Here is a 23,870-nt window from a genome sequence, read left to right on the forward strand (position 1 = left end):
ATCTTTTCTTGCCCCGGTCCAATGGTCGAGCCTGGGTTGTTCCACAGGTTTCCTCATCTAGCCGTCACAGGTTCTACGTCTAGCCGTCACAGGTTCTGCGTCTAGAGGTCACAGGTCTCGCTTATAGCCATCACAGGTTCCTGCTCCTCGGCTTAGCCTTCCTCTTATTTATTATAGCAGATGGTGGTGCTCATGAGCCAGCTGATTGAGTAGATATGGGCAGAAAAAGTACACAAGAGTTCTTGTTGATGGTATATACAATGGCTTGATATGAAAGCATCCATGTTTTATTCAACCTCTCACTCTGGGTCTGAAACCCTCGGTTTACAAAGCGTGGAACTTCTTACAAGTTAGGTTAAATTAACACAAAACAATGGATAAGGCTAAATGCATAATGAATAAAAAACAAATGGAAGAAGTAGAAGTATAACTAACACCTTAATATACTACAGAATGATCTTCTTAATCTCTTGTCACTCACTTGAACAGTACTTAGTGATATAAACTATGTGTGCATTTACATAACGTTAAACACTCGCAAAATCCGTTCCCCTGTTGAGTCTATGTAAGCCCAATTACTCTTCGGACTAGAAATAACGTCCAACAATAATCAATAAATAGCCAACCCTAAATACCTTACGAGTGTTGATTTAATCCCTAGCAAGTCCCTACATCTTTCTTAATATTACTCCTGAACTAGAAACAACATAAACATACCTGATTGAGTAGATATGGGCAGAAAAAGTACACAAGAGTTCTTGTTGATGGTATATATACAATGGCTTGATATGAAAGCATGGGTGGTACATGACTAACATCTCAACCCATGGCAAAGAAACAAAAAAAGGGGGCGCTATTTCACCTCCACAGTTCTTGAGTACTTTACTGTCCCTACACTTTTTAATTTGGTGGTTATACAGTGTTACAGTGTTTGGTTTCTGAAGCTTTTTGCAAGTTCTTAGGAACTTTTGCACTCAGATACTGTAGCAACGTGACACTACAGCAGTCTTTGTGGGCAACCAACTTCGCATGTTAGCTGTAAAAGACCCCTACACTTTAACCTACTTTTACCCCTTCAATTTAAGTAAATTATGTAAAAGTGCATATTTGATTTGTGATATTGAATCTGAAGATAAGTCAATTGGAAATGAGCATTACCAGCAAAAACCCTGGAAATGCTGGATATGTTCCAATAATGGGTTGTCTTGGACCAGTAAGGGTGGTGTAAAGCACTGCAGTATTTGGGTGACACAGACTACAATAATACATGTATATGATATGGAATATTGGATCTCAATCTTTGGAAAACCTTGCGCTTCATTTGACCTTTACTCACTGGCAGGTGAGCACTTAAATCCACAATATCCCAGGAGAGGAAACAACTCCAGAGTACTTTAATGGTAGGTTTTTATTACTTAATTTGGCTAAAACCTTTCAGACAGTTGGATGATCTCGCGAATTATGTAGAACACTTCTTAAATTAATAATATGATCAAATTATTTGAAGAAGGAAAACCTACCCTTCAACTTGTAACCAACTATAACAGGCAAACATCACCATACTTCAGCTAGTCCTACATTGTGCTGAGCATAGGACACGCTTTATGCTGGCATTGCATACTATTGAATATTGTAACTAAAATCGTTAGACTAGGACTAAATTAGGCTGCACTTAGGTTATATGACTAGAGAAGACCTAAGCCATAACGTTGAACGTTGATGGCCTGTGAGTGTGAGCCTGTCCTTGTACGTGCACAGCCTAACGCTATGAAAGGAACTCAACTGATACGTGGGATTTCTTCTTTGACAATTGTAATATACTCCGTCTGTTTCTTTCAGTATCATGTTCACCATCTGGAATGTGTTGCAAATATCTTCCTATTTCGTAAGCCAGTACTGTAGCTTCGGGGAATCACGTCAAACAAACATGGAAGTACAACCATACATGTACCATTCTTCAAACGCTGTTTACACTGTGGCGTTGGTTTGTTTAGATTTTGAAAATGAAACTTGTTCAAGTCGTTTTCCATGCCTACGAGGGAAATTCCCCTATTTTTAAGATAAATGGTCAATCTTCCAATTAAATAATAGCAATTTACAACAAAATGGCAAATTCCTTAGATCTAATAAGTGAGGACTTCAACAATTTGCTGCAAAATGTCTTTTTATCATTTGCACCTTGACATTTGTCTGCTAAAGTTGCGTTCATAGAATCCTGTACAGCAGCTTGAAAGTGCCATCAAGACAGCAAGATAAACATGTCTTAGATATTTTTTCAGCCTGGATAGGCTATTGTTTAACTACAAGCTTGGAAAATGGTCAAAACTTTAACATTTCTAAAATCTTTCGAAGTAACGAGATGAAAGCATTTGGGTATTTCAACATTAATCCAAATTATACACTAAGATATGGAATTCGGAGGTGGGGGTGGGGGGGGGGGGCGATGTTACATTCATCTGAGAAGAAGGCCACTGCTGCGGCGGGTGTTCACCTGTCCCAGTCCCTGCCCCCTCCCCCCCCCTCCGACTTTAAAACAATAATATTTATTGGCAAAAATGGTGTATGGAGCCAATTTAAGACCTAACTGTAGTCTATAATTATGCCTCAGATTGCACCATTTAACGTCAATTTTCAAAACAATTTCAGGGGGCGGATCTACATGGGATTTGCCTTCAACAAGCCAACCAACACAGCGCCACCTTTTTTTAAATTCTTCTTTCCATTCTAGCCTTTCCATAACAGTGAAGGCCCTACCCAAGTCAATCGGGAGGAATTTGGGATTTGCTGCTCCACCCCCCCCCACCCTTGAAATCATATATTACAAGTTGGGGTCAAGGGCGGCACTTTTAATCTGGGGGGGGGGGCACCAACGTCGAAGGGCACTTTGCAGATATTCGATTGGACTGATGCAGCCTGATATTTAGTGCCCTTTATAACTCTTATTGTATTATCGTATTTGCGTATACACATCACTCCATCAACGCCCCCCCCCCCCCCCCTCAAGGAAACAATGCATACTAGCACTGCAATATCTAATGTGCAAATTGGGAAACAAGGAACAAGTTTTCTTTCGAGACAAAATGAGGTGAAATTATTATAAAGTCCAAGTCCCTGCACACGCGATCGATACATGCACGAAAGCAAATGAAATATGTCAAAATACGAAAGGATGGGGTAGGTTATGGGATATTAAAACTATACTCATTATTCATAGTAGGCTATAAATGGCTTCTGCTTATTACAAAGTCACCATGTAATATAGCAATGCATTTTGTGAAATGCATTAGGATTTTGTTGGCAAATTGAATATGCATAATGGCACTCTGCAGCAGAATGTTAGAAGCCTTGTGGTAGTGAACATAGGCGTAGGAGGAGGGAGGGGGGCTGCATCCCCCAACCCAAAAATTTTGTGGAAATTCGGGCAATATGCTGAGAATTTTTCGGGCACCTACTGAAGGAAAAATAATTTGCTATGTGTTTTTCAATGGTTAAACTGATATTATTAAGATCATTATTATTGTAACGACTTTGCCAATAATTCTAACCAATATGGAAGGGTAATACATGGCAAATGATTGTATGTTATTGGCATGCGATGTAATAACCGACGCATGCCTATATAATATGCACATTAACATGTTGGACGCGCGCGGAGCGCGCGAAAAATTTAGGTGATATTTTTCGGGCAAGTCGTTACAGCCCCCCAAATCAAATTGGGCTCCTACGCCTATGGTAGTAAACATTTAAAACTTCCCGAAATATTTCGTTCGACGTGGGTTTCGCTTTGTAAACTCTTTTTTTATTTAGAAATTTTTATGTAGACAAAGGACACATTTTTAAACTGAGGAAAAGTGGGGGGCACGTGCCCCCTGTTCCCCCTGGTTCCGCCGCCCTTGGTTGGGGTCGAGAAGGGGGCCCATTGTTAGAGTCCTTTGATTCGATTTCATCTAAAGGCCCTATAGGTAGCCTCTCATAAGGTTATGACAATAACGATGAATGCCCTGTTATGTGTAAAGTAGTATATAGCCTATACATCTGCTAATAAGGTACATGGCTACATGAAGGTAACATGCTATAATGTGTACCTCTTTGTCAGGCATCATTGTATATATAGGAATAATAACTGGTTGGGCAACATGCCCACCCAACGGCTATTTGCCGAATAACTGGACGGGCAAGAATGTATTTTCTGATTTTCTATGCAATTATACATTAGTGATTTAACATCGGTCAGTTCAGTTTTCAAACTTCACACTAGTATTCTTCAGCACACATTTACGTTAAAACATTGGAGGGGCAAACTTACAGATTCAGCCCCTCTATTAATGAACATGCACTTGATCAGAAATAAATTAACAACAAGATGTACCTCTTCCTATATGTTCTACACTCTTCCCCATATCTATGTAGACATGTGACAAATCAGTTGATTGGCGTAGGAAGGGAGCAAAAAAATGAATGGTTTGGGGAGGTGGTCGGGAGGCATCCCAATTAAACAAACAATTCACATTTCGTTATTACTGTGAACCACATCAATACTGAACATTTTCCAAATTTCCATGTCAAAATGTTGACTACTTTATCCCGAAAATTTTGAATATTTTTGGGAATTCCAACCCTTTCTCCAAACTGAAACCCTTTTCTTGAATATCAAGTTTGTCTTAAAATTGCCTTCTTTAATTGAACCGAAATTCTCAACACTAGACTACTTGATCTAAAAATTAAACTTCTTCGATTTATTTCGACCTCTTCTTTAATTCCCTTCGTGTAAAATGTCGATTTCTTTTTTGTTTTAAATTTTCGCCTTTTTACTAAAAAATTGTATATCAAAATGTCGATATAAATTTCAATTATTTTATCTCAAAAAATAAACTTTTCTCGATATATGGTTGTTACTAAGTGAAGGGAAGAAGAAAAAGGGGGGGGGGTCTACATGAATTGACTATGAACATTATTGGTGAAATGTCGCCATAGTATTTAGATTTGAGCAATTACGAGGTATACGTGAAAAGACAAAACATCGTTTGATAGCCTAACACTCTCTTTGCACCAAAGATTTAGCTGAATAATCCAGCACTGGCATGGAATGGAATTCATTAAAAAGGAGGTTTGGTCGGGAGGGGATAAAACATGTACTCCTTCACAAGGGGCATAGCGAGGAATTTGCCAAGGGAGGGCGAAGTCTGTAGGCAAACTATCTAAGCGGAGCGCCACCATATGTCGGCGCGAAGCGAACAAGGAAATTTTGGCCGAAAATGCCTCCCAGATCGCTGGAAATGGCACTTCCCGGGCCGTGTTAGTTGCATCTAAGCATATTTTATTTTGAAATTACTAGCGACATCATAAACAAAATACAAACAATATTCTCAAGGGGAGGGGCGGTCGTCCCCCCCCCCCCCTCTCCTTGGCTACGCGCCTGCCTTTAAATAATTTGAAACAGACGGTATTCAATTTGTGTTAATTGTTCGTTTATGCATCCACTAGCAGATCTTAGGGTGGGTGAATGAGTACATAAAATGCTTTTTTTGCCCAAATTTTAACCGGTGGTGGAGGAGGGGGGGGGGGCACGGGGACTAACACCCTACCGCTTAGGGAGAAATGTCAATGATAGCTTGATCTACTTGATAGAGGTTGTGTTGTATTATTCACTTCCTCGACCCCTTCGTTACTACATATCCAATTGACGTCAGTTTTTAAATTGTCTTTTTCCACCAGGCATGCATAACGTTACGTACATTTATTTCTATTGGCGCAAAAATATCTGTCATAAATCTCAAATATCACCCGCGAAAAGCTAGGAAACACCTGTCTATGAATATCGGTGACTCATGCTATTGAATTACCTGTTCACATATAGTGTATATCACTACTGACAATGAATGGTTTAGTGTTATATTAGTGGAGTTGCAGACGTACGTTATTCTTGGGGGTTGTTTGTTACCATTGACTTGTTGAGTGGTTATTAAGATGGATTATTTAATGGAGAGGAACCGCTGTTAATAGTTAAAACAGCAATTATTGATCAGTGAGATAATTTGACGGTAAGGTATAGAGGCGTAGGCTAGGATGTGTACAAAGGCCAGGTCAAACTTAGGGGTATGCTATAGGCTAGAGTAATAAAGTTAGGCTATGTTAGAAATCTCAAACATCACCCGCGAAAATCTAGAATTACTACTTTTAGCAAGAGCTGGACATGCTTAGCAAATCTGAGTCATAAATAATGAAGATCTTAGCCTAGTTGTCGACTGATTATCAAAAAAAGTTTAAGCATATCTTAACTATAAAGGAATTGAATAGAACACAATCGAGACACTGAGTTTTTTTTAGGGATCTTAAATTAAGCGAGGAATAAGACTAACGATTAACATTGAAGGTGAGCTGATGCCTAACCTTTACTACGAAAACAATTACTTCACTCTAGCTAACAAAAAGTATCCATAGAGAAACTGTAGAAACTTTGTTATCTCTTCAAAAATCTTAAATCACAGAAAATGGTTCACTCAATTTTAATCGTACATAACATTGTCTTTTAATGCTATAGCCTAGGCCTTCATACAAGTCAATCTATAACATTCCAAAATGATTATTACAATCACCAAGCTTACTAAATCTTTTAGATCGGACATATGAGCCAATTATGTCAGAAACCTGCAGTTTTTTACCGAGCAGGCTGACTGAAATAATGTTAGCATATTTAATAGCCTAACTTATTATTAGTTGAATGTTATATACTGAATATGACCTAGAGCTTTGAGTTTGAGTCTCTATAAAACAGTTTTCCGATTAAGTTTAATAATAATAAATGAAATAAATAGTTATTAAAATGAAATCGTTCGTCCATGTTTTTTCAGAAGCAACTAGATCGTGGTGTTGCACTCACAGCTGGTTTTGTCTTAATTTTGCCCACTTAGTTATAAAACCCGTGCATCATTTCAAAACCAATAGACTTATGGCCACATGAAATTAAAAAGTAAAATGGTTTCGAAATTAAAATTGCGCCACTTAATTTACTCGATAGCAGACGTAAACCAGAGCCGTACCTCTAGTATTAAAAGTGCGCCATCCTCTCATTAAACTCATTAACTGATTTATCTCTCGTGTTTGTTAATTTACATCTGTCCGCTAACTGTTTACACCCGCTGAACTCCATAATAACAGAAGATATGACAATGAAGACCCAACCAAACCGATTCAACTGAAAAGAAGTAATAAATAATTAGTATAATTAAACCCTCAAGGATATGAACTGTTTCCAGATAACAATATTATTTGTAAAATAAAATGTAAAAAGCGGATGATACTATTTAATTGAAATAAGCGATAAAGTATAGAAATTTAAGATTATAAGCAATACACAATTTAGTAATATCTACAAACACAAAGAAAGAAAAATGTTATATTTCGAAAACATCCACTAGAAGTTATGTCACACACAAACCGTAACTTAGGAATGAAATTGATAACTAAACACAGATGGACATCATTTTAAAAAAAATCATCCTTTAAACAATTGGTATTAATTGGAAATAATGATAATTCAAGATAATAGTCGGATTTGGATCAATAATGAAATAATATGTATATTAAAATTTGAGTTTAAGCCTCATCAATCTTCTCTTTTGAAACTTGAATTTGATCTACATCTGCTTCTCTAAATTGCATTTTATTATAAGAAACAACCTACTGTATTGATTTAAATATAATTCTTCCAAATCTCCTTAAACTTAATAAAAACCTGATATTAGTTAGCGTAGAAGTTTCCTTTTCATGATTCCTATAAAATTAAATTACATTTTCCTTCTGAAAGTTCTAAATAAAAATACAAATAAATTTGATTAATATTTTTCTTCAAAAGATAGATAATCTCAACTATTATTTACCCATTTCTTATAAAATTCTCAACCCGTCATTGAGATTTGTTTCATATTAACTAATAAATAAAAATATGTAGCCTCACATTCTTATTTCATTGAACCTTACTAGCTATAACAACTTAAATTAATAATTTAATTATAAAACAATAAAACTATCCCTTTAATCCTACATTACCACTTTATTTTTCTCTAATCTAATCTAATTATTCCTGCTTATATTTGTCTCCCCTTAAAATCAGCTCCTTATTTCCGTTCCAATAACTGATTCCTTCTTACAAAAAAAAACACGACCTAAATGTCCTAGTTTATCGCTTTAACTTTCCTTTATTTTTATTTCGTTATTTGTATTATTTATAATATCATTATAATTATTCTAATCCTTACCAAATTCAATCTATTGATCTCTATCTACTCTATTATCAGTAACTCTATTCTTTCATTCTAGATTCCTATCTCCTCTGTGAATCTATTCCTCTGCTCTCCTAGAGTTGATGAGTCTGGTCTGAACCTTGTCCTTGAGTCTGGTCTCTCTCTCTCTATACTGAGTTCTCTCCAGGTGCTGTGGATCTATGACAGCAGGAGACTAACCAATGAAGAGTTGGCGGCCATCTTGTCTTACTCCTCACAGTGTACAAGCTTGAAGGAGCTGATGTAAGTATTCCGGTGTAGATGTTAGAATCATCATAACAGTTAAACAGGGAATTAATTTAATTAATAAAAGTTATCAATATTAAACTAACAATTGAGAATGTAAAGTCTGCTGTATTTTAATGTCAAGGATTGGATTTAAATTAGTTTAGTTGGATTTATTTGAACAATTGGGTCATCGTGAAAGGAATTAGAATGTTATGATTAATAAAACAAATATAATGGATAAATAGGGAATATTTTAAGAGGGTGTTGGTAATAGAGGGGTAGGGGTGGGTGGTGGTTGTTTAAATGTTCTTTGTTTATGTTAATGTTAAAATTTAACTAAATAGGTTTTAGAATTACAGGAATGTTTATTAGGATAAAATAAGAGATATATTGACAAGGAAATTGGATTTTAATAATTTTAGCGAGTAAAATTAATATTATAAAGTAAAGTTTTATAAAGAATAACTGTTAATTTTGACTGAAACCCCCAAAATAGTTTATTTTCAATTATGTAAAATTAATTTAAGAAACAAAAGAGATTGAAAATCGTTATTAATTTTAAAGTAGTAAAATGATGGCAATAATAATAGCATAAACTCCTCCAAATGTTGATCAGATTATGATACTCTACCAAAATTAAATTCATACAAAAGAAGCAACCAATAAAATAGTTTTGGTTGTCAAAATTTAAAAAAATTGTTACTCAAAATAAGTTAACTAATTAAAACAAAATAAAAGTTAACTAGAAGGAAATATATAATTGCAATTGACTTAACTATATAGTTAAAACAATGTACTGCCATAAATATCATTAAAGGCAAATCTGCATATCTGATTCATTTCAAAGGTTCAAATTTAATCCGCTTAAACTACATCCCTTTTTTCGTTATAGTTTGAAATACGACGTTATACAAAATAAGCTTAACTATGATTTATGCTTATATGTTAACCTAATTTTTAAACAATAATTACAAATTAACCGAGAGCTTCAACTTTGTATAATTGTTAACTTTAAACAAAACTGTTTAATATTTTAATATTCCTCGTATTAATGTTACGTCATACTTGATTCGATCATGACGTCCCTGCTTGGTCCTTTACAATGTAGTGTTATTTTAGACCCCCCCCCCCCATCCAACCAACCCCCTCTCGCCTCCTCTTGCCTCCTCTCGCCTTCTTTAGTCTCACAGATCAAACCTCGTAAAAGTTTCTCCTTTCCGTCTTTACCATTCACAACATAATCAGTAACATCTTCACCTTACAGCTGACGTGTTACTAAAAAAAGACAATATTTAAGTCGTACCCGTCACCCCCCCCCCCCCCACCGCGCCTCACCCAAATCTCGAAAGAAAAGACAAAAGCTATTGAGTAGTTACATAAATGAAATATATGAGAACGAATGCTGATTAACGTATGTTATATGTGAAACAACGCCATTCCGGGAATAACTGTGACCGCGGAGAAAAATATTTCTGGAAATAATACATTTCGGGGGTTTTGTTTGGTCTGACCACGGAGGTAAAATGGTCTGACTATAAACAAAATGTAACAGAGAATGTTGATTCCCTATCTAGACTAAATACTTTACCCCAATCCCAGTGTGCTCTTGGGTAATTTTAGTCTCGCCTCCTCTCCCCCACTCCCCTTCAGACACCTTACCTGTACCCACCACCACCCCTTCCTTCACCGCGCCGCCCCCCCCCCCCTTCGCACATCATCTTTTTTAGGGAGCCCTTCAAATCAATTCCGTTTATACCCGATAACATCATCACCGTTTTAGTACACACAGTAGGCCTACTTTACTTCTACAATAGTTTTCTGCACAGACGATTGATTCAAACAGATTATTTCTAAAGTAAAATAAGTTAGCAGTAGAGATGACACACCTGGATCTCCCTTAAATACCTCATTAGCATAATAATAGATGACACGAGCCAGGGTTAAAGATAATGAATAGAAAGATAAACGAGTAATGCGTGTGTATTGTACACCTGGAATGTTGTCACTGCCAGACAACGTAACCATGGAAACCGACGATGAGAAGGTCATTCTGTGTCTAGCAATGGCTGGGAATTCAATACGGGTTAGGTATATATCTAACAGCCATTCAGTGATACCGTATGTCATATGCCATGATATTATATATTTTAAATGAGTAAACTTGGTTTTCTTTGGTTGTTTAATTCATCCCTCATTTGCTCCTCTCCCTAATTCGATAGAAGGATTGTTTTATTTCCCTTTCTTTGTTTTTTCCCTTTATGTACTTCTCGTTGGTATATGGAAGTCTGTCTAATTAGCACATAATTGAATAGCCCTTAATATAACTCACATATCTAATATGTGACTACAAACATTGTGGGTTCTTAATTGCCTAGTTTTATTGAGAACAGTTTTGTTCTGTGAAGTTGATTAAACGGTGGAGATAAAATATTGCTCGTGTTTAGCAGGGAGGAAGTAATTCGAAGGTTCATGTCGCCTTCTACCAAATCTGAAATATAGTAATAATATCCAAGTTAATATATTTCTCAGCCATAAATCATAAACAAGCAAAAACAACACAAGTAAGAAAACAAAGCACTTGAGATCCTCTCAGATTCGTTTGATGAGATCTTTTATCTATTTAAATATCGAATTATATACTGCACTAGTTCTTTTTATCTACACAGAACATCGAAGTTTAACATGTATAATGGATAACGACAACTAGAAATCGATTTCAAATTTGCAACTTAACTGTTTTTAGCGAATTTAGAAAGGCTTAATAGGCTGTCATCATCACCTTCAGACTTTCTTCCAAATGGTTTACTTTATTGTTATAACACACGCTAACAAAATGAAGTACAGATTTCTATACCCGGTACACAATGAATGAACCTACAAGTTAACAATCAGAATAAACACTTATACAACTGCCAGGGTCATATCCAGGTCGTAAATATGGCCACGGTTCATTTAGTTTTGTTGCTGAGAAGGAAAAAAAGAAGCAGTTATTCACTCGTTGAAATGAATTCATTGCGTCATAATTTGCAATGTTTTACATGAATCATGGTGGTATGCTTATTAAAACTGAACAAAAGTAAATTGTGATAGTAACATGAATGGTCGACAAGTAAAAAGAAAAAGAAAAGAAAATCAAACAGAAAAGAAACCGAAGGAGAGGTGTTATGTTCCTGGAAATACAGTTAGTAGAGATCTGTGGGTTATTGTATTCCGTCGGTCGCACATCCGGGGTTTTCCTCCCGTCAAATCGTAGCGAATAGAGTGAAAACATGTAAAGTAATTGTGTCTAAATATCGCGAGTCTACGCTTTCAGAACGCATGAAGAGAAACATGAACACTCTATGCATATACCTCTATAGGCATAAGAATGCAATATAATAGTAAAGTAGAGGAGCCCTAATGTAACAGAAGCTAAGCGATCTTCGTAGGTATTTTACAGATGTTGTATTTTTAATTGTTTGAGATACTACAGTAGGCCTACCTGCATATTTATGATTCTGCGTCATGTTTTGCTTTGTTCAACACTTACTTTTGCTGGAAAAAGTTTTAATTTCATACTGCAAAGAATCATATCTTTCTAATGTGCAATTACGTAGCACCATGCATCTGCCTAACAGCCTAACCTTCGTTCATAGAAAGTATTGATGTTGCAGATCTGTACTTTAGAGACTTGAACAACAATCATAGGCCTACTGGCGAGTGAAATTTGGCTAGTAGATTTTTAGTCACGGTCGCCAAATAGCGATTACTTTCAAAAATAATTGTCGGGCCTGAAAAACTTCACAACATGATTTCTCATGGTAGAAATCATGGATACTTTTCATACATGGTATATGGATTTGCCATATTGAATACAAGAATCCTAAATGATTGTGAGGTCAAATCTCCTATAGGTCACCAGAGGTCAAACTCTGAAAAACCTTTTACATGATATGTAACGATGGAAATCGTGGATACCACTAATACTTGGTGTGTGGATTCATAACATCGAGTACAAGACCCCTATTGTATTGGAGGTGTGTATAGCCACGTACAGTAGACTGACCTGTGTTATCATGTCATATTGTTATTGTAACAGCTAGTTCTGGTTATACTAACAAGCAGAAGTCTAGTGCATTGAAGTCATAGAAATCTCAATGCATTTTGCATTCTGGTTATCTTTGGAAAGGAGGGGTGGGCTCCAAATATGACTTGCGTCCGTTGGGAGGGGTCTAAACGGGGAGAACCCTTTTATTAAAATATAACCTTTAATAAATAGTTTTCAATGCTGTAGCAATATAAATTATTAGTGCAACAATTATTTCCAATATATTGCCATTGTACATTGTATTGCCATTGTACATTGAGTTGTTGTGTCCGCTATAACCCTTACATTATATAAGATTAGTGAAATATTCGAACGCGCCTGTTTTAACCAGTCACTGGATAGATACAGAAAACTAACGATTGTAAAAGAAAACGTTTTTCATAAGTAGTAGCAGTATTTATGCGTTAATTATGCTAATTAGATACAAGAAATGTAACCAATATATTTTCTTTCTATGTCCGGAGCAATATTTTACATAGAACTGGGCAATTCAGGTATAAGGTAGGATGATACTGAGCTAGACTTGAACATATTAAATGGATATTATGGACTATCTGTTACCGGTTAATCAAGATAATTTCATTTCATGCTCGATAAACTCAAGTGCCCTCTTGTTGTTGTGTGTTTGTAACAAGTGTCTTCATGTCTAAAAATTTGCTATCTGGCTTCAAAATAATAATAATGATAAAATATGCAGTTCAAAAGTACCGGTATATATAAAGAAAACTTTTGCTGAAAACATTCAAATACGGTACTTGAACCTGTGGAAAGGAATGCACAGATTATTTATTTTGAGAGGGTTTCAGATAATTTGACAGTCTAGTGGTTTCTTGCGTAAAATCAAAGTCACATTTTCCCCTGTCCCTCAGTGTTTGTGCCTCCATATTCCAATAAAATTTTCTTTTGCGATTCAACGACGACGGCATTAGTGTATTCTTAAAAAAGTATGACCAGAAAGTCTTAATAACTCCTCGGTATGAAGGGGGTCGGATATTTTGGACACATGCAACTCTTCATTGAGAACATAGTTGAATAGGAAGATTCGATTGTGTAATGGCTAAGGTCATTATTATCAACTCCACAAAAATGTTATAATTTTGTACAATTTGATATAGATCAATGACAAAAACAATGCGTGCAGTGTGATATAATTATGAAGGTTGATATTGAATAAATACTTAAATAACGTTGGTATATCATAGTAACAATTTGTGATTAACTTCAATCCGAGATGACAAATTGTTGCGTCCAGTAAAGAATGTTGCTATGTCCTCGACCCTCCTATCCCTGTACCTTCTATTTCTCCTCCGTTTTAGTGCAAGATTGTGCAGGTTTGTCATTCCGAAATTAAGTTGAAAAATGTAATTTGTAGCATCTTAAACTATTCTGAGGTTAAGAAACAATTTTCAGTTTTAAGATTCATAATTTCTAGATTTTATATTTTACCACTGCACTCTAACAATCTCAGACATTTTAGTTCTCATTTAAAAGTGAGAAGGGTTCACGAAAACGATCTATATTATCAATCAATTTACCGAAAATATCATACGATAAAAATCACGTGATCCGAGCGGAAAATGGCAAGCGGTTGTTACAAGGATTTGCTCCGTTTACTTAGTTTATTGTGTACAATGTTGTATTTCTACATGTTTGTTGTTTACTTTGTTTATCTTCAATGATTTAGTAAACAATTAACCTGACTAGGAGGACATTCTTTCTACGTCTTCTACATCTTACACGATGATTATTCTACTTCTCTCCATAGGTTTGGTTTGGGCTACACTATGCCAGACACTATTCCGGTTGGATCCATTCCATCATCCTTGAAATCAAGAAATGTGAAAGGTATTGTCACAATGACGTCATAATGGACACACTTAAAATGTCTGACATTTAATTAAGGCTTTACCAACTATGTGAATTTCTTTTGACTTGTTGATTGTTGTTGATTTACATACAAGAGAGTAATGAATCAGCAACACATGATTGCCATTTTATATGAAGGAGACACCCAGGTCAGAGTCTTGTGATAGTAAACAACGAACTGAATAATAGAAATGTAACAACACTTCATATTGCTTGGCTTAGTTGATTTAAGAGATAAGTCATATTCCTTTCATTTCGCTCCTTCGAGATCACTGCACTATAAGTATTTTGTTAGTAGCCATCACATCAATTGATGCTTGCAATCTCTTTCCAAAAAGTAGTGGTATAATGCACTTTGGGCAACTTAATTACACAGCGACAATGATTGTGAAAGGTTTTGAAGTAATGTTGTGCCCCTCGGAGTCTGTCAATCCACCGCCCCGTAAAACACACACACACATTTAAACACATTCACACCTGTGGTATTACACCAGAAAAAGGGGAAGTTTATACATCAAATGATACCTTCTGAGGCATAATTTGACTTATATGACTTGACTTATTATCCAATATCTAAGTCTAAACGCAATATTGTTTTTTAACTATTGTAAGTTAGTTTTTAATGCGTGGCGGTGGGGTGGGTGGCGGGTGGGGGCTGGGGAGACACCCCATAACTCCTTTGATCGGCGCTTGAAAGAGTACAATATACATGTATTGGCAAACATTAACATCCATGCATGATTTGTCTTGAAAAAAATAATACTAGAAATAAAATGCGGGTTGTTATAGTAATACGCTGACGAAAGTACTGTAAGAGTTATAATTCAAAAACGAAGAAAAAAATGAATCGGTCTGTCTGTTACTCCCTTACGTCTATGTTTCCACAGATTTGGATAATATTTGGCTAAAAGAATGAAGCTACTTACAAAGGCTTTGCCTCCCTGACCCCCCCCCCTCATAACGGGGAATAACAATACTCTCCGCTGAAAATTGAGTTCTTCTCATAGATAGATTTCTTTGTTTCAAAATTTCTTAAAAGAACGAAAAATATCTTCAAAGGGTGCAGCTTAAGTCCAGCGGACCCCACCAGCCTGCTTGGAATACATTATAGATACTGTAACTAAAATTTATTAATTACTTCTGTTTTGTGTTTTAGTACTTTAAACTCGCTACGAGAGAACAAGGGATATGACCTAACGCAATAACTTATGGAGGCTTCCCCTCGTGGAACCAACCAGGACTTGAAATATATTCCAAAGAAAGCCCCTCAATCCCGCTTGAGCTATCATAACGTTCTGTACAATCTTGAAGTTAAGTTTCTTCCTGACAACCCTATTTAAAAATTCTGCAGCTTCCGGGGACTTCGCCACACACCCTTTAATAACATTAAACAATCGAAGAAAAATATCTAATTTACGTTTTCGGTCTGCATATCTGCATACAAAGCGAAAAGTGCGTAAAACAGGCTTTATGCTTATTAATTATTCAAGCCATCAATACACATATTGTGTATCAATTCGGTACAGTTTTACATCGGCATTAAAAAACGTAATGATGTAACCAGGGAGTTGTTATGGAATAACAACTCCCTGATGTAACGATCTTCACTTTATTCCATTTACCGCGTGTTATCTGTCGAAAGTTTTAACTTAATATTTTTGTTTGATTTTTCTGCTAAACTGTCATATGCTAACTGTCAGATGCTAAACTGTCATAATGAAAAATTAAATATTAGAGTAACCACTAATCTTGCAAGTAGTAGTTAAGAGAAGGATTCAGATACAATTCAAGTAGTTGTATTTATCGGTCAACACGTAAATACAAGAAAGATCATTAATGTGTTTTATTGATTGTTTTCAACTATTTGGTCCACCATCTTGTCTACAGACGTCTAATTTTTGTTGTAGAAGTTATAGGATTCATTGTAGTCGTTTAAGTGAGTTATAACTAACCGAATGCATTACCAGAAAGAACCGAATACAGGCGAGTGGTTGGGTGCAGGAGTGGGGTATAAATATTTGGCACCGCGCTTCTTGCTCATGTGCTATTTACTCGTTGGTTGTTATGGTATCTCTTCTTTTTTGAAGGGGGGGGGGGGGGGAGTTGGGGGTGGGTGATTTAACTAAGGAGCTGCAGTATATGTGCGTCTTACTGTTATATTATATACGTCACTAGCCAAGCACATATGTAAAATGTACATAAATGGCAGATCACTGTGCCACCTTACATTACATCTCCGAAATATACGTTTTCAAACAATAGTCCTGTTGCTATGAACAACTATATTTCATGTTTTGATGTATCATAAATAATAAGGAAAATGCACATGAAATAAAGAAACACCTTGCATAAAAATAGTTGCGACTGTTTCTTTTACTACGATCCAGGGTTCGCATTAGCCGCAGGATTGCGCGATTCCCACAATTTGATTTCAAATCCCGCATGTCAAAAGTTGCCAAGACTGGATTTCCCGTAATAACGTTCTGCCGAGTCAACTTGAATTAAATATACATTTCGGCTGTGACCATGTAGGGATTCATCGCTAAACGATCGTAATTGGAATAAACGTTTAGTAAAAAGCCGTGATTGTTTTGGTTTTGTTTTCCGTCTGTAATCCATCTTATAACATCCCGTAAATGTCCTTGCCAGTCTTTCCTTCTATTAACAAATGAATGAAAACATATAGCAATTTTGAGAATTCCATTATTCACGCATGCACGAACGTATACAGAGTAGCTACAACTACGGGAGGAAGGCACTTGCAATATATGAACTACCATAGTTAGCTGCTTTCTGAATACAAAGACACGTGCACTCGACAAACTTTGTTTGGGATAAATCCCCACAAATCTCCGATTACATGGTAACCTAAAATCACAAAGAGTCAACATGGAAATCTAGTCTAACCATCTGTTTATTCGCTTAAATTGTGTCGCAGTTAGCCGGCGCTAAAATATTCACCGAATACTTTCGTTATTGCTGTTATCTTTGACCCCATAGTAGTCAACCACCAGCCTACGTCAATGGGGAAAGCTAGCCTAAGAATCTGCTTATTTGCTCAAATTGTAAGGCAGTTGTCTGGAACTAAGCTATCCATGGAATACTTTCATTATTACTGCTATCTTCAACCACATGCTAGCCTAACACGACATCGTGTTTTGCACACACACATACACACAAAACGTAGCCTTGTATACAACTTTCAATTAGCTATTGTTAGCAATTGTTTGGAAAGTACGTGCTATGTTTTGAAGAGGTATAGTATCGAACGTACACAGTTGCTGCTGCGATGGATTAAAGATTTCAATTTTGAGTAGTGTTCACCGGTATAATATTTTCGTTTTCGGTGTTGAGTGCTTTTATCCACACAGGAAAAAGAACCATTACGAATGGCTAAAATTAGAAATATTAAGCAATTCAAACAGCCATCTACACTACAAGAAAGTTATTTCATTAAAATAATCTTCCGTATTCGCGTGCATTGATTAATAAAAACATGAAATAATGAATTTTAAGCACTCTCGTAGCAGTTACGAGATCCCCCCCCACCCCCTCAGAAAGCGGGTACCCGTTTTGTGTGTTTTCGATTCGGGTACACGAATGTTCGGTCGGGTATCCGGGTAACCGACTCAGGACTAAAATGTTCGTACTCATTAATTAAAAATAATGCTCAAGAGAAAGTTTTCATCCTTCGCTAGGATGAAGTAAATCATCATGGAAGCAACTACGCTGCAGGGTATGGTAGTCTCTGATGAAAAATGGAATTATCGTTCGTGACATACTCTCAGGACATCGGAAATGGGATCACGTGATAATGACGATGATTTGTCTAGTCCTGTAGCGCCATAATTTAACTCAATAAAGTAATTCCAAATACATGTAGTCTTTTTCTATGATCAATATTTAAATTATTGGCTTTCATGATCTTTGATGACGTCACTAATGCATTGTAATATAAAGCTGAACATCTTGGTAACCTGGATAGCTTTACAAACATCACGAGCAATCAAATGTTTCATTTCTCTGTACAATAACACATCTATACTGATATTGTACCTACATTCATTATTTAAATTAATTAATAGTAATGTAAATACATACAAACCTCTCTATCTCCACCCCTCAACATAATTTCTCAGACTCGTACACAGTGTACGCTCTTTAATTGTTCTGTGTTTAAAGGACACATCGAGAATCTCATTGTTAATGGTGGAGTGACGTCACTGCTGATGATGTCATCATTGATTAATCTCAAAGACATAAGTAGTTAGTGTTACCAACACATTTGCCCAATCAATTAAATGCTTTACTATTTTTGACAGATGTGTGTATAATAGCTGCTAAATGATCTCGTGATAACAGCTTAGAGAGAGATTCGGAGACGATGAAGTCGAAGTCAAAGTCAGTTTGTGCATTATTTAGAATATTCTAAACCGTCGATATTTGGACTTCATTTTCTGAAACTCTCATAACGTATTCCTGCCCCCACCCCCACCCCCACCCCCTCCCCAATCCTTATTCCTTTCCACTTTGCAAAAGCGATGTGTCAGCTATCACCTGCACCGTGTTCCTACACCTATGATTTATCTTAGTACAGTTTGAAGAACATTAAACAAAGAAACACTGAGTGTAAAACCAAAGTAAGCTCCCTCTACCGAACTAGAATGCCCTTAGATCCAGCAGTCCTCTTACATGGAGACTGGCTACGTGGTTATGAAAATGTTTTGTTTATTCTTTTACATACATAATTTAACTTCAAATTTGCTACTAAACAAATCCCCTTTTCATCTTTTAACAATTATTTTTAAACAGTGTTTAATTATGACGTCACTGATTTGAGTGTTCTCTGATCCGTTCATCGTCTCATGGATTATTATTCTTGATCTGAACATCGAATACTCGACTATCATAATTTGGTTTCTCAATTTAGTCCAAGACTTGTTTCTGTTTGAATGGGAGAATATGTTTTCATTTAGGCTAATTGTATAATTGATCAGATGTATTAATGAGATGATAACAATTCTAACCTGATTGGATAAGAGGATAATACTTGTAAACTGATCAGGTATAAAACCGAGATGATAATGATATTAAACTGATCGGTAGTCCTACTAATATAGAAGGGTTGTTAACTGATCAGCTATATTACTGATATGATAATGATAGTAAACTAATAAGATCAAAATTAAGGAATCAACTAGATTGATTGCTCAGCTGATATGAAGTTATCATCGAGAGCCAACATAAATCAGTTGAATATAATGTTTATTACTTCAGTCCACCCACCCCCACCCCCCCCCCCCAAACAAAAAGAGATTACAATTGCAGATGTGTTTTAATCAATTCCGTTCATTTTATTCATCAGTATGGAACAATAAGAATCCTGATTTTCGTCGCCTGAATCTACAGACCGGTCAATGGCAGGTAAGAGATTGTGCACCTTTCTTACAGCTATTGCTCATAATGCATTCTGCTCAGCTAATTTGAGCTAAGCTGCTCTCTGTGTTACTTTACCAGTAAATATAAAAGTAATATTATGATAACGTAATCGGTGAAATGCAGTTAATAAATGGTAGCATTAGAATTATAATTAGATAAACAGAAAAGAACTTAAAACAACATAAATTTACAGATATCTTCTTGCTCCTGTTCTCAAACGTGGTCAGATTTCTTATATGAATGTTGTCGTTTATAACTGAATGCCACCCCGTGTGTCCCTTAGTGGCTTTCAGAAACGAGACACAGATGCTAAGTTTTCATTTAATCAGGATTGTGTTAATATTTTGCTAACATGGAAGAAAAAAGACTTCATCAGAAAATAGTGAATATTTATGAATATTTATCTACTATATTTACTGAAACGATAACACAATTAAGTCTTGCTAATAAATTAACTTTGTTCCTTAAAAAAGTGTTAGGGTATTTGAATTATCAATTGCTTAAAGTATTATTTATCCATAATAGGGTTTATTAGTGACATTGAAACCAATAAACTCTCAGCTGGTATATTATTCTGAATGCAAGGGCGGCGGAACCGGGGGGGGGGGCACAGGGATAACGTGCCCCCCACTTTTCCTCTGGTTAAAAAAGTGCCCTTTTTCTACATGAAAATTTCTAAATGAAAAAAGAGTTTACAAAGCCAAACCCACGTCGAATGAAATATTTCGGGAAGTTTTAAATGTTTACTACCATACGCGTAGGAGCCCAATTTGATTTTGGGGGCTGTAACGACTTGCCCGAAAAATATTACCAAAATTTTTCGCGCGCTCCGCGCGTTCAACATGTTAATTTGCATATCAAATAGGCATGCGTTGGTTATTACATCGCATGCCAATAACATACAATCATTTGCCGTGTTATTACCCTTCCATATTGGTTAGAATTATTGGCAAAGTCGTTACAATAATAATGATCTTAATAATATCAGTTTAACCATTGAAAAACACATAGCAAATTATTTTTCTTTCAGTAGGTGCCCGAAAAATTCTCAGCATATTGCCCGAATTTTCACAAAATTTTTGGGTTGGCCCCCCCCCCCGCCTCCTACACCTATGTTTAGTACCACAAGGCTTCTAACATTCTGGTGAGTACCATTATGCATATTCAATTTGCCAACAAAATCCTAATGCATTTCCAAAAATGCCTTGCTATATTACAGTGTGACTTTGTAATAAGCAGAAGCCATTTATAGCCTATATGAATAATGAGTATAGTTTTAATATCCCATAACCTACCCCATCCTTTCGTATTTTGACATATTTCATTTGCTTTCGTGCATGTATCGATCGCGTGTGCAGGGACTTGGACTTTATAATGATTTCACCTCATTTTGTCTCGAAAGAAAACTTGTTCCTTGTTTCCCAATTTGCACATTAGATATTACAGTGCTAGTATGCATTGTTTCCTTGAGCGGGGGGGGGGGGGGCGTTGATGGAGTGAAGTGTATACGCAAATAAGATGATACAATAAGAGTTGTAAAGGGTACTAAATATCAGGCTGCATCAGTCCAATCGAATTTCTGCAAAGTGCCCTTCGACGTTGGTGCCCCCCAGATTAAAAGTGCTTCCGCCGCCCTTGTCTGAATGGTAATGCTTGCTATGATCTTGGTCATTTGTGTATATGAAGGGAGGAAAAGCTATTTAAATTACTGACATTTCAAGGACTCCGATCTAATACTCTTTTTTTTTGGGGGGGGGGAGCTGGGTAAGGGGGGTAATATTATATTCGTGTAAAATGGGAATAAATTAAAAACATATTAAACTCTGTAGTATACTGTGTAGCTCTACTAACCCGTTTCGTTGTTCTGTTGTACGGAAAACATGATAACTGACACATATGTAATCACTTATATGAATATAAGATATATTCGTATTATTTCCCGCGTGTTTGTAACAGAACAGATATAAATACATTCGACGGTTTAAAAGATGTCAGGATTCGAAGGGGAGGGTTGTGAGGGGGTTGGGGGGGGGGGGTAGAGTGGAGTGTCCAACTCGGTTACTGATAATCTCTTTTAATATTTATAATTTGTCATCGGCTAATTGTTTATTGTATCTTGATAATTATCTTCAATTGTTAAAGATATTATATTGCAACACCCGGACCTTCCAGCTTCATTCATTACTTACTGTTAGCGTCTAGGATTGGGTGGAGGGTTGAAGACGCCACATACTAGAGGAACAACTCACGTTAACTTTTGTATCACGTTTATTTCAAACGTAGCAACAAGCTTATTAAAATCTGGAAGTGAACGGAAATAAATATATCTTTAAAATACATTTTTGAGATAAAAGTTTGTAAGTAAATCACGAGCATTGGTATGAAATTTAACAACTCAGCATATCATTTCAACATATAGTAGAAGACTAGTAGCGTGTATGACTCTGAAACAACATCATTGACATAACCGACGCTGCTTAACGTTTCCAACATACCACTATAAATCCTCGTGAAACATTGGTATTATTCTTCTGAACCAAAATTTAGTTGTAGTAAAAATCAATGACTTATACAAATATCTTAATCAAACAATGCCTTCACCTAAAGAAATGTACTGAACATATCCCGCGTTTACGTCACCATCTCGATGTATATTAAATATGAAACCTTATAATGTTGTTAATCATGTTGCACCGTTCTTGTTTATGTTCATTTAGTTTCTGGGCAAATGTTCATCATAGCACATACAACAGTCGAACAACAGTCCGTTTAGCCGACCCTGCAGCTTACTGTAGCTGCCCTTGCATATTTGTCTTCGTATAGCAGGCTCCCTGGTTTTCACTGGTTATGTTCATTGTATTCGTTTTCTCTAGTGTTAGGAGAAGTTGGTCTTCCATTAACTAAAGCTGCATATTACGGTAGGCTACGTCATAGGTTGTAAATTGACCAAACCGTAAAATATTCGCAGAATTATTGGATACCCTGCAACTAACTAAGATATCTAGATATGTTGTCACAGTTACGTGACTGCTCATGATAAGTGAATTATTTGTCGTTTAACCAGATTTAGACAATTTGTGTCCCATACATTTAGTGTCATAGATATTTGTTTTGTTAAAAAGCTTACTTTAATATTCCCTGGTGGACTGAAGTAACATTATGTGTTCAAGTCGTACTCATTCCTTTAACGGTCAAGTTTGCTACCAGCAGATTGTAGCAAAAACAACACAAAGTACAGAAATACACTTTTGCTACTCTTTCTTCTAAGTTCAATCTTACTCAATAATTAGCTCAAATTTATCAAAGTAAATGTTCCTGCGACGGTTCCACGTACACTAATGTGTACAGAACATTAAATACCTGTAGTGTATGATCAGAAATGAGGATGCATTGGTAGTGTAACGGATGGTGACAGATGCGAAGCAGCGCGATTTAACAGTGTTTGTTCTTTGTATGGTTTAAAAATCATACCAGAAACTGGGTTACATTGCCAATTATTTGTGTGAGGAGTGCATAGATAAACGAAATTGCTTGTAAACATCCGACTCACCGTTTTCCAGAATGTGAATGCTGGACATTTTGGCGATTGATATAAATGAAGGAAAAGATGATACGTTTATTGATAAAATGAAAGAAGATTGAAGACTATTTTGTAATTTGTGAAAATATTATATTCGGGATTTGTAATAAACTGTAGAAGAAGATCTTGCAAATATTTTTGTTTTAGTGGCACCAGATTCTCTCTGTGGTGTAAATCATTACCGATGATTCGGTGGAGCTGTGATTAATCACTTTCCACGCACATTTACACAACAAGACCATAATACCAGTTAGTGTGTGGCGGGCAATTATATACTACTGCTTCGTTCTGTTGTCTAGATACCATGGTAACCAAATAACTGTAGACACGTATTATGTGACGCTGTATACGAACACAATGTTGAAAATGAGCACGCACATGAATAAGT

General features: G+C 36.1%; 1 protein-coding gene across 1 annotated transcript in view; it reads left to right on the forward strand.

The window, feature by feature from the left end:
- Nucleotides 1–4,058: 4,058 nt before the first annotated feature.
- LOC139970187 (uncharacterized) overlaps nt 4,059–23,870 on the forward strand; it is a 32,779-nt gene continuing 12,967 nt past the window's right edge. Inside the window, exons 1-4 of the mRNA XM_071975826.1 lie at nt 4,059–4,064; nt 8,320–8,525; nt 14,363–14,442; nt 19,829–19,887. Of these exons, the coding sequence (XP_071831927.1) occupies nt 4,059–4,064; nt 8,320–8,525; nt 14,363–14,442; nt 19,829–19,887 (351 nt within the window). The remainder of the gene's footprint in view (nt 4,065–8,319; nt 8,526–14,362; nt 14,443–19,828; nt 19,888–23,870) is intronic.

Source organism: Apostichopus japonicus, chromosome 7 (genome assembly GCF_037975245.1).
Source record: "Apostichopus japonicus isolate 1M-3 chromosome 7, ASM3797524v1, whole genome shotgun sequence".
In the NCBI taxonomy this organism is placed as follows: domain Eukaryota; kingdom Metazoa; phylum Echinodermata; class Holothuroidea; order Aspidochirotida; family Stichopodidae; genus Apostichopus; species Apostichopus japonicus.